Source organism: Gossypium hirsutum, chromosome A04 (genome assembly GCF_007990345.1).
Source record: "Gossypium hirsutum isolate 1008001.06 chromosome A04, Gossypium_hirsutum_v2.1, whole genome shotgun sequence".
NCBI lineage: Eukaryota > Viridiplantae > Streptophyta > Magnoliopsida > Malvales > Malvaceae > Gossypium > Gossypium hirsutum.
Window position 1 is genome coordinate 55,801,852 of NC_053427.1, and position 10,772 is coordinate 55,812,623.

At 35.4% G+C, this 10,772-nt stretch overlaps 2 protein-coding genes across 7 annotated transcripts; one reads left to right on the top strand and one right to left on the bottom strand.

Moving 5' to 3' along the window:
• The first annotated feature begins 1,820 nt into the window (after positions 1-1,820).
• On the top strand, positions 1,821-3,290 carry LOC107910324 (light-harvesting complex-like protein OHP1, chloroplastic). Of its 3 annotated transcripts, none has more exons than XM_016838152.2 (4): positions 1,860-2,204; positions 2,384-2,625; positions 2,834-2,956; positions 3,051-3,290. In XM_016838152.2, the coding sequence occupies exons 2-4, from the start codon at positions 2,482-2,484 to the stop codon at positions 3,117-3,119; spliced, it is 336 nt and encodes a 111-aa protein (XP_016693641.1). In that variant the 5' UTR covers positions 1,860-2,204; positions 2,384-2,481; the 3' UTR covers positions 3,120-3,290. The 3 variants fall into 3 exon arrangements, with proteins under 3 accessions (XP_016693633.1, XP_016693641.1, XP_040967253.1); XM_041111319.1 differs by having other exon boundaries at positions 1,896-2,204; positions 2,825-2,956; XM_016838144.2 differs by having other exon boundaries at positions 1,821-2,625; positions 2,825-2,956.
• A 111-nt stretch (positions 3,291-3,401) lies between these two features.
• On the bottom strand, positions 3,402-6,744 carry LOC107910305 (uncharacterized). 4 transcript variants are annotated; one of them, XM_016838131.2, is made up of 12 exons: positions 6,398-6,744; positions 6,117-6,249; positions 5,951-6,024; positions 5,817-5,863; positions 5,570-5,720; positions 5,432-5,476; positions 5,148-5,352; positions 4,996-5,057; positions 4,770-4,870; positions 4,160-4,214; positions 4,025-4,066; positions 3,402-3,803 (listed from the first exon to the last, which is right to left on the bottom strand). In XM_016838131.2, exons 1-12 carry the CDS (start codon positions 6,579-6,581, stop codon positions 3,625-3,627), a joined length of 1,278 nt encoding a protein of 425 aa, XP_016693620.1. In that variant the 5' UTR covers positions 6,582-6,744; the 3' UTR covers positions 3,402-3,624. The 4 variants fall into 4 exon arrangements, with proteins under 4 accessions (XP_016693620.1, XP_016693608.1, XP_040967251.1 ...); XM_016838119.2 differs by having other exon boundaries at positions 4,025-4,072; XM_041111317.1 differs by having other exon boundaries at positions 5,951-6,018; positions 6,398-6,742.
• Positions 6,745-10,772: the final 4,028 nt, after the last annotated feature.

Below are 10,772 nucleotides of genomic sequence, written 5' to 3' on the forward strand. Positions count from 1 at the left end.
TTTTGATTTCGCTTTCAACAATAGTAATTTCTCCAACTGACTTCGTCAAATCGAGATTATGGGAGGGCCATCAAATTGTCTTCCTAATAGAGAAGGTTGTACTAGTATCACCAATTGGGCTCGACACCGTAAACAGCACTGAGAGGATATGAAGAAGGAAAGTGGTTTGTTAATTCTCCCTCGTTTGCTTATGTTTGGTTAACTGTGAAAATGAAACAATATTTTAAAGAATTAGTAATAAATCAATTGAAGCTTACTTTGTATTTAAGCCTTCTTTGTGAACCCTAATTTGAAAAAGAGAATGAAAATGAAAATTAAGGCTATACTAATTTTTGGAAATTGAAGGAAATTTTGATCAATTATATTCAAAATTGTTTATCTTTCATATTTTTTTATGAAATCAACAACAACAACAATAATAACAATTAGTTAAACCCTAAAGAAGAAAAAGATAAGAGACAACTGCAGGATTAGTATCCTGGGAGAAATTGAAGAAACCCTAATTGAATACTCAACCAAAAAGGTTAAGTCTTGAAAATATCGAAGAAGCAATCTTCCATAGATTATGTAGATAGCAAAAAATGGGGATTTTGGTAGTGATTGGATGGTGAAAAAGTACGGAAAATTTTGGGGGTTTGAAGCAAGAAAAGAATAAACAAAACAAATAGAAGAGAGGTAGAAGACAAAGAGATAAGGTAGATATGGTAAAAGGAAAAAATGAAAGAAAAAAAAAAGAAATAATAAAAAGTTGTAACAGCCAAGAGGTAAAAGAAGACAACGGGGAAAGAAAATTTATAAGGAAAAAAATAAATGAAAAGGTTTTTAAAAATATAAAATGAAATGGAAAATCATTAAAAAGGGAACAGCCTTTCAGACCAAAGAGAATGACACATGGCAGCATGCGAGTGGCCAGTGCTACCACATCAACAAAATTTTTGGCATCGTTAGGCTTAGGTACCAAATTAGTGGATAGAAATAAAGTTCGGGTACCAATCTGAGATTAAAAAAAATCATGAGTATCAATCTGGGAGAAGTGGATAGGTTCGGGTACCAACTTTATATTTAACCTTATTAAATTTTCATTAATAAAAACTAAAAATTATATAAACTAATATAATAAATATAAAAAATAGGGGTAAACTATCAAAATATCACTTTTGTTTGTTTGAGGTTATATTTTAGTCACTTACGTTATCGTGTTGTAACATTTTAGTCACTGAGCATTAATATTATTTTAATATTATTTTTTATTGTTTTCTCCCTATTTTGCTATCATTTTACTATTATGTTGCTACTATTTTGTTGTTATTGTTTAGATATTGTATAAAACTTATTTTATTATTAATTTTGTTATTATTTTAAAGACATTTGTTAATTTTGTTATTATTTTAGATATATTTGCTTATTAAGTTGCATCTATCTTAGTGTTACTTAAGTATACATATTTTTTAAAGTTTATTTCCAATTTGTTAGGAAATATTTATTTTGATTTTTTAATATTTTTTAAAATTTATTTTTAATTTGTTGAAAAATATTTATTTTGATCTTTTTAATATTTTTTATGTATTATATATATTTTAAAATTATATAAAAATTAATATGAACAAGTCGAGTTTTAACATTTTATCCAGATTGAGCTTAGGCAAAATTTTATACCCATTTTTCAGACCAAGCCCAAAACTAACAAAAAAACTTAAATTTTTAATTGAATCCGACTCAACCCAGCCCATGCACACTTCTACTAGAGACCCAACCCATTTTCTAAACTATACTTATTTTTTTGTCGAAACTATCTTTTGAATTTATATTTTTCTCAAACTTATATTTTTATTCAAGTAATCCTAAATCCAAACTAATCTTTTAAAAACAAAAAGGAGAAGAAGCGGTCTCAAAACAAGCAGAACCGAAAATGGCAATGACGGGACCGATGGCAAAGGGAGAGATCGTTTACAAAATGTACAGGGCTTATCACCCTTGCTGCACCTTCACTTACACTGGTGCAAGATCCGAGGCCTAGAGCATTCTATCAGGTCGCATGAACGCTTTGGTCGGCCTTTCCTCCGCCGTCCCTCATGCGGCCCAATTCTCTGGTTCCACGTCGTCTCTGTACGAGAAGGAATGGCCGCCACTCCTGTCATTAAACTTTGCAGTCAACGGAGACCTGATGTCAACATTTTGATGACAACGACGAAAGTTTCCGCATTGTAAGACGTCGCCTTAAATTTCGGCTTTTTTTTTTAATTAATCTGGTTACGAGCGCTACAGGTTACCTAGTTTAGTTTAAGAGTTTTTTAGTATATTAGGCAATAATTTATTCTAACTGCAATGACTTGTCTGCACGGTAACCGTATGTAAAACAAAACCCGACAACCACAACCACAAGGCTCTTGTTATGGGGACCCACTGGCTTTTGAGTTTGAAGTAGATAAAAGCACAAATAAGCCACACGATAGCTTTGGCTTTGGTTGCAGACTGTTGACAATGGCTACTTCTTCGCTCATTTCCTCCCCATCACTTCTTCCAACTAAGCCCTTAACAATTCATCGCCAAAATCAGTATCATAACACGACAACCTTCAGAAATCGAGCATCCTTCAAGGTTCTAGCTGCCAAGCTTCCTGCTGGTGTACGTTCTTGGTTTTTTCCTGGCTTCTTATTGTTTTTATCTTTTATCTATACTGGGATTTGTTGCTGTAAAAAAAGAAAAAAAAAAGGAATTCAGGTTGAAGTGCCAAAAGTAGAGCCAAAATTCAAAGCACCATTTCTGTTTTTATCTTCCATCTATACTGGGTTTTTGTTTACAAAAAAATTTGTTTCTGTAAAAGAAAATTCAGGTTGAAGTGCCAAAAGTAGAACCAAAATTCAAAGCACCATTTCTTGGATTTACGAGGACAGCTGAAATATGGAATTCCCGGGCTTGTATGATTGGCATAATTGGTATTTTCATTGTAGAACTGGTAAGACACCTTTTCTGTATCGGCCAATGGCAATAGAGTTATATGCTAAAACTTTGGCAATAGAGATAATTGTGTGGGCTTTTGCGTTTTGCAGATTATAAACAAGGGAACACTTCAGACAATTGGGGTAGATGTCGGCAAAGGTCTCGACATTCCTCTGTAAAGATTCAACCCAAGGAAACAAGCACGATAGCTCTATCTAAATGGCGCTTTATTGTGAACAAGTAAACATATTTTTGTTGTATTAAAAATCACAACACATTATGTATTCCATATCTTAATTCTGTAACACTTTTGACTATCATATGAAGTACTTCATGTTTGCCGTGTTCAAGCTTCAAATTCTCAGTTTTGAAAGTACAATCTAATTTTTGAAATCATAAGCTTTTGACATGTTTGTATACCCTACAAGAAAGAAAAGGTCATATCGCATTAAACTTAGGTATAGCAGTTTATAGATGTTTCTCTTCTATTGCACACAATCATCATCCGACAATCTGCTGAATATTAACTTATTGCTAAGGATATTCTGACAAAAATAACCAGATGAAGAAACTATAGTGCAATCTAACATTCCTGTTCCAGCATCTCAGAAATTTCGAATACTTATTTGTCAATGCATAACCAAAGCATAATTAATTACTGCATTTGAGAAAACACAAGATGATCTACAGCACTCGGCTGATTCGTGCATCTATAACTGGCACCTTACTTGAAGGCTCTGAGATGTCCAATACATCAGTGAGTGACATTCGACGGTTACTCCATACAGCTTCTGCCCATGTTTTCATTTTCTCACCTTCTGTCTTCCTGTTCTGTTGAACACAAAGTACTTCTGCATACCCAACTGCACAAATCAATCGACTAGATTACTGCAGTGCACAAAGGAATTAAATTTAAACACAAATTTCTTCTTAGCATTGCACCATGCTCAATTTTTAAGATATGCTGCTGTTGTAATTGTGTAAAATGCTAGCCATGTCACACCAAATTTTAGGGCATATCATTGCACGGACTGTTAACTCCCCGCACGTAATGCAAAACAAGATGTGCAACAATAGGACATACCTCTTGCAAGGGCTAAAATATCCCCCCTGTCCAGTTTCGTCTCTGCACCTACGCAATGAAAAGAGAAAATAGTCAAACATTCAATTGCTTAAACACCTAGGAAGACCAAAAGAGAAATATTCTAATATTCCAAACCTTTAGACTCCAACGGTGGAGCTTTTAGAAATTCTATTGCCCTTCTGTAAAGTCCCTGCCAGCCAGAAATTATCGAATCAATACAACACGTAAGCTCTTAGATTTAAACGGTGGGCTACAATAAATCTGGGAAAGTACATCACTATCTTATTTTTTTCAACCCAAATTTTAATCCTAAACAATCTAGATCAGCTATAAGACCTTCCTCTACAATGTCTGGTCTATAGCCATCTTAGATCCTAATATTGAAGATGGTATACATGCAAACACCAATACTCAAACATAGAACAAGGCAGCTCATATAGATAGATCAATAATTTTTCAGTAATTGAGATGTACTACATTTACATATTATCCACTTTAACATTCAAACCTCTAATCAGAAGCCATTCTAAATTTTTCTTCTTTTCTTACTGGATTACACAGCATCCAGTCTCCCCTCTTTTGCAGTTTTCTTTTAACAAATTGAAAGAGAATGGAAACAAAAAACGCAGCAAGGAGATCTGTGTCCTACAACTGACTAAACCAAGCAAGACTTCAAAAACAGATAAATAAATATAGACTAATGAAGCAAAGCCCTTAATTAAATACACAAGGTGGAAGTTCTGACCTCTTGAATTAGAAGAGAGCTTGATCGCTCTTGTCTTGCTTTGTTCCGATACATCAGAGCTATGCAGGTTAAGACAACACCAACCTTCGGATGACTAGATCCTGCATGAAGTCAATAAATCTCAGGGAAGATAAATGATGCAATTAGCAAGCAGAACAACTCAAAGTGTAAAACACTAGATTTTATGCAGATAAATATATATACACATATATCCAAATTTACACACCAAAGTATTCTTCTGTTTTAGTTAGTGCCTTTGTCAATATCTCCTCTGCAGCACCAAAATTCCTGAACCACAGGTTGTTGCAGACATTGATAAGAAAAAAGTGTTGCAACAGATAAAGAAACAAAGATATTAACAAGTAACCATAAAATCACCCCATGTGTGACTCAAGTTGCCCCAAGGCAAAGGTTGCAGCGAGCAAAACTTCATCTGAAGCCATATTACAAATTGCCAAGGTATTCATGTCACTAAAATCTTCATTTTTGGGCACCCCTTCAATTATGTTTTGGTATAATTCTTTGGCCAGAGAAAATTGTTGTGTAGCATGTAGAAATTCTCCATAAGATAAAACAGCAGTGCCTGAATTGCCCAACAGCAAATATCATACACGACTCTCTTCTATAGTCAATTAGCAACTAAGAAACTGAAAGACCCTCACCATTCCTAGCTTCAGTATCTTGGACTCCATGAAAAAATGATTCGGCTGCAAATTGGATGCAGCTCACATTCAGTATTCACACAAATCAAGGAGACAACAAAAAATTGAACCAAAACTTGGGCCATGTCTTTACTTTACCTGACTCAAGGTTACCAGTGACAAGCTCAACTAGCCCCTTCACTGCTTTAGCACGAGCAATCAAAGATTCTTTGCTCCCACCATTACTTCTTAAATCATCTTTATGCAAAAACTCTAAGCATTTATCTGCGAGCACTGATGAAGTATCATCCTATATAGAGAGAACCATCTCCATATAAATTGAAATCATATATGCCACATGTCATTAGTCTAAACTAAAAAAGTAGTAATTGAGGGATTCACCTACCTGGCCCAACTGCAAATAAAGACCAACAAGAGTTTCCGTAGCAGCAACTATACCAAATACCAGATATAGTGAATACCCTTTTATTCCAAACAAGAAATAGTCGGAAGATGTAAATTGAAACAGTAAAATTTTACCTCTAACACCCAAGGAGGAACGCGTTAAACCCTGAACTCCATGCAGCTTTTCAATTGCTTCTTCAAATCTTCCTCTAAAACCGATCATCATCAGTTCCCAATAAAAATAAATAAATAAATAAAATGGGAAAGAAAAAAAAAAGTAAAGAAGCCGAGAAAGAATTACCTTTCATATAACAAATTAGACATTGCAAGTAACACCGCTCCAATAGAATTTTGAGCAAATTGACCTTCACTTTCACTTGACTGAGTAGAAAGACACTGCTCCAATATCAACATGCCTTGAGCATATGATTCATCTACCAAAACCAATCACTCATAATTTAAAAACAAAATATAGATTTAGACAAAGAATGAAAGACCATTAAAAATAAATAATTAAATAAAAATTGTACTCGTTACCAGTTCAGAAATGGGAACACTAGCTAAATGGATGATAGTATAAACCTGATTTCTGGGACCTGGCATGTGACAGAGCGTAATTGATCATCTGAACAGCGACTGGGTTGGAACTGGGACCGTTGGTTCCATCGTGGAGGAATCTCAAAGGCTGCGATGAAGTTGCAGCTACTGAGGAAGTTCGAGACAGGGAAATGACCGATTTCGATAGCTTAACTGCTGCATGAATCATCGGTGATGGTTGCTTTTATTTGTTGCTAAAACCCTAATTTTAATGATCAGAAGGGTTTTTGTTTATCCTTATTACTTACGAGTTGCTAGGACACAAGAAAATGAAGCTAGCTAGAGCCTTTGTCTCCCTTAATTTTCTTGCATGTTAACGTGGTCTCATCTAAACGACGCCGTTCCCCTTTTTTTCAATTTTATTTTTAAACTCTACATTTGTGATTCAGACTTTTATAAGTTTTGATTTTCGATATCAAAAATAAAATATTTGCATATGGGCACTACTGTCAATAACTACTTTCATTTTTAGTCACTCAACTTTAATAAGTTTTCATTTGATCACTCATCATTAATTTAATATTATTGTACACTCACTTTAGTCACCCAACTTTAATAAGTTTTTATTTTGGTAACTCATTTTACCTTTTTAAGAATTAATTTTAATTTTTTTCTAGTAAAAAGGAAAAACTAGGGTTTTATTGAGTATTAATTTTAGTTTTTTGAAAACAACAATAAATTTATTTTTTAAAAAAGATAAAATGAGTGGTCAAAATGAAAACTTATTAAAGTTGAGTGACTGAAAGTGTGCAATAACATTGAATTAACAAGTGACCAAAATGGAAACTTTTTAAGTTTTAAAACTTATCAATATTAAGTGACTAAAGGCTAATTTAGCATTGCTTCTCAAAAACACTTTTGGGCCAAAAAGTACTTTTGAGTAAAAACTAAAATTTTTTGCTTATGCTTTTGGTCAAAAAATTGCTTTTGTAAAACCTTTTTTTTCCCCAAAAGCACTTTTGAAAAGCTCAAAAGCATCTTGTTTGGCAATGTTTTTTTATCTTAAAAGTACTTCTAAGAAGCAATACTAAACTGGCCTTGTGACAGCCCAAAGTTGACCCTAGTCGGGAAGTGGTTTCGGGACCGCTAAACCGAGTCACCGAAATGTTGAATGTGATATTTATTGTCTAGAATATGTAATTATGAATGTGTGAAAATTTCAAGCTTCGATTTAGTCGATTGCATGTGAATTTAGTCAATAGGACTTATGTGAGAAAATTTTAAAATGTGATAGGTCAATGTGTGAGGACCTATTAGTGCATGTGGACAAAGGGGGGACTTGCATGTCAAATTTCCCCCCCCCTAATGAGTAGTGGCCGGCCATGACAAGGAATGATGGGCAAAACATGTCATGAAACATGTTTTGTTAATGGAAGAATAAAATAAGGAGTATGGGTAATAAAGAAATGGAAACAAAAGAAAAAAAAATGTGTGGTTGCCCCCCCATTGCCGTGAGCTAAAGAGAAGAAAGGAGAAAAATTTGTGTTCATCCTTTCTCACCTTCATTTAGCCTAAATTAGAAAGAAAAACAAAGAAAGAAATTTCTCATCCTTTGGTTCATCCTTGGCCAAAAATTTTAAGGAGGAAAGAAGAAGAAAGGTGAAGAGATTCGGCCATGCATGTAGCTAGGCTAAGGTATGTTTGATGATGTTCCATGAGATGCATGCATGTTTTAGTTATTAGCTTGAGTTCTACCTAGCCCATGGTCTAAATCTTGCTATGTGATGGAAATGGCACTTGACCATGGATGCATCATTCTTGGTTGATGTTTGATGTTGTGGTGATGAGGCATGAGGATGAGTTAAGATTCGGCCTAGGTGGAGGTTGTGTTAATGCCATTGCATGCAAAATATGAAGCTTGTTAATGATGCATGTGATGATGGCTTGATGATTCTTGAACCTCCTTTTTAGCATTTTTGTGTGAGCACATATGCGCATTGGTTGCTAAATGGAGAAGAATCGGCTAGCAAGATGTGTGCTAAGGCCGAATGTAACTTTGCATGTTAATGAGCAATGCATGTGTTAAATTGATGAAAAGGGGGAGGATGCTTTACTAGTGTGTATATGTGTGTATTAAGTGTTGAAATCGACCCCAAAAATAGACATGCATATTCGGCCAAGGGGAAAGAAATTAGCTAATATGTTGTGTTGATGCATGATTTTTGCATGTATGAGACTTTAATGTCTAATGTATAAATATGGGCTAAGTGCCTTGTGTTCATCTTTTTGATGCCTAAATGATGAAATCAATTTATTTGTTTAATTAAGCTCAAGAGCAAAGGGGAAATAAATCCGATAAAGGGAAGGAAAAAGTGGTCGAATAGCTAGCGGAATCGTTCGACAACACCCGAGGTAAGTTCTTGAGTAAGAGAGCTTAAATTACGATGTGATTAAATCATGTTTTAAGCAAATTAAAATCATGCTCTATGAGTGGCTATTGAGCCGAATGTGCAAGGATGGTGTGTGCCTTGTGTTGAGTTTTGCTAATGAAAAAGAAATACAAATGTGCCATGAATTATTGTTAGAGGTGCATGATTAATTGAATGCTGTCCGGGCTAAGTCCCGAAGGTTTTGTGCTAAGTGAATATATCCGGACTAAGATCCGAAGGCATTTGTGCGAGATACAAATTCCGGGTTAAGCCCGAAGGCATTTGTGCGAGATACAAATTCCGGGTTAAGCCCCGAAGGCCTTTGTGCGAGATACTAAATCCGGGTTAAGTCCCGAAGGCATTCGTGCGAGTTGTTAAATCCGGGTTATGTCCCGAAGGCATTGTGTGAGTTACTAAAACCGGGCTATGTCCCAAAGGCAATTGAACGAGGAGCTATATCCGGTTAAATCCCGAAGGTACGTGATTTGGTAATGAATGAGCTTGCTGTAAAATTCCAGCGAATACTCGAAAAACATCCCAATATGGGGATATGTTACGTATGTGTTGAATTTAATCGAGCCCTTACAAATAAATGTTCGCTCAGTTGATAAACGAGCTACCGGCCTTCGGCTAAGTTAGTTTATTGTGTATGTACATAAGGGTTGTTAATGTTGTGAAGCAAGTTTGATATCGGTAAATTGCGTATTATGAAATATTCCGTTTAGCTAAATGTGTGCTATTCTTTGTGTATGCTGGAATTCCTTGCTCAAAACTTACTAAGCATAAATTGCTTACTCGTTACATTGCTCCTCTGTTTTATAGATTTTTGGTTCTCCAACTATCGGACTCGGGATCTTGAAGTCGAAGTCGCCCACACTATCAAAGGCTCTTTTGGGTACTATTTTGGTTGAATTTTGATATGGCATGTATAGGACTACCCATTGTTGTCTTTCGAGTACTTTATGAAATGTATAAGTGTACAGCCACGCGAAAATGGCTTGTAGAAGTGGAGTATGGCATTAGACCATTCGTGTTTATGAATGTATAGATGGTTTCATGATGTAACTATAGTTGGAATGGAAGTGTTGAGCAAATGATCAGCCACTGGAATGGCTAAGTATGATCATAAGTGGGCTTATGTATGACAAGGCCCTAGTTGGTCCATGAAACCCCAAATTAGGTAAGGTTTACTTTGAAAATAGAAGCTGATAGCAGCAGTGGTGTGGATTGGAAAAATCACAAGAATTCGTAGGAGTGGAATTAAATAGTGAATAAATTATGTAATCGAACCTTGATGAATCTACTTTCATATGGAAGTAACGAAACAATCATAGGAACAGTACAGTAAGAGATATTCGGGTTCTTGTGGAACAGGGCCAGAACAGTTTCTGGATTCCCTGTTCCGCCTTTGGAAATTCACTATAAATTGACCAGAGATAATTATGGGTCATACCATATATGTATGGATTCCTCTCTGAGTCTAGTTTCAATAGAAACAAACGGCATCAGTATTGAAGCTCTGTGCAGAGAGATATCCAAGTCGTAATGGGAAAAGGTCAGTGTAGTCGACCCCTGTAACCTGGGAGACTTTGACTAATAAACTGTACTAATTGGCCCGACCAAAAATTCTAGAAAAAAATACATAGATGGGGACATGAGTCTAGTTTCAGGGAAAAATAACAAAACTGATTTTCGAGTTGTGAAACTCAAGATATGATTTTTGAAGCGACTAGTACTCAGACTGGGCAGTGTCTGGAAAAATTTTTCAAAGTTTGTTAACATCTCGTGTCCGACTCCGGTGTCGGTCTCGGGTTCGGGGTGTTACATTTTATTGGTATCAGAGCTACGGTTTAGTCGATTCTAGGACTACCGTAATGTGATGGGTCTAGCTATACATGCCATTTTATGTGATTACTTGATAGTGTGGTGATTTCTGACAATTGTAAATGTGTTTAGTTATAGTAATGGATCCCGATCGTGACCGAGAGGTA

Excerpts from the sequence above, each read along its gene's own strand:
- LOC107910324 (XM_016838144.2), top strand. The coding sequence starts at position 2,482 with ATGGCTACTTCTTCGCTCATTTCCTCCCCATCACTTCTTCCAACTAAG. Across the intron at positions 2,626-2,824 it reads CTGCCAAGCTTCCTGCTGGT|AAAATTCAGGTTGAAGTGCC; the intron begins GTACGTTCTTGG and ends TTTCTGTAAAAG. Across the intron at positions 2,957-3,050 it reads GTATTTTCATTGTAGAACTG|ATTATAAACAAGGGAACACT; the intron begins GTAAGACACCTT and ends TGCGTTTTGCAG.
- LOC107910305 (XM_016838119.2), bottom strand. The coding sequence starts at position 6,581 with ATGATTCATGCAGCAGTTAAGCTATCGAAATCGGTCATTTCCCTGTCT. Across the intron at positions 6,025-6,116 it reads TCTAATTTGTTATATGAAAG|AGGAAGATTTGAAGAAGCAA; the intron begins GTAATTCTTTCT and ends GATCGGTTTTAG. Across the intron at positions 5,864-5,950 it reads TTCCTCCTTGGGTGTTAGAG|TTGCTGCTACGGAAACTCTT; the intron begins GTAAAATTTTAC and ends TATTTGGTATAG.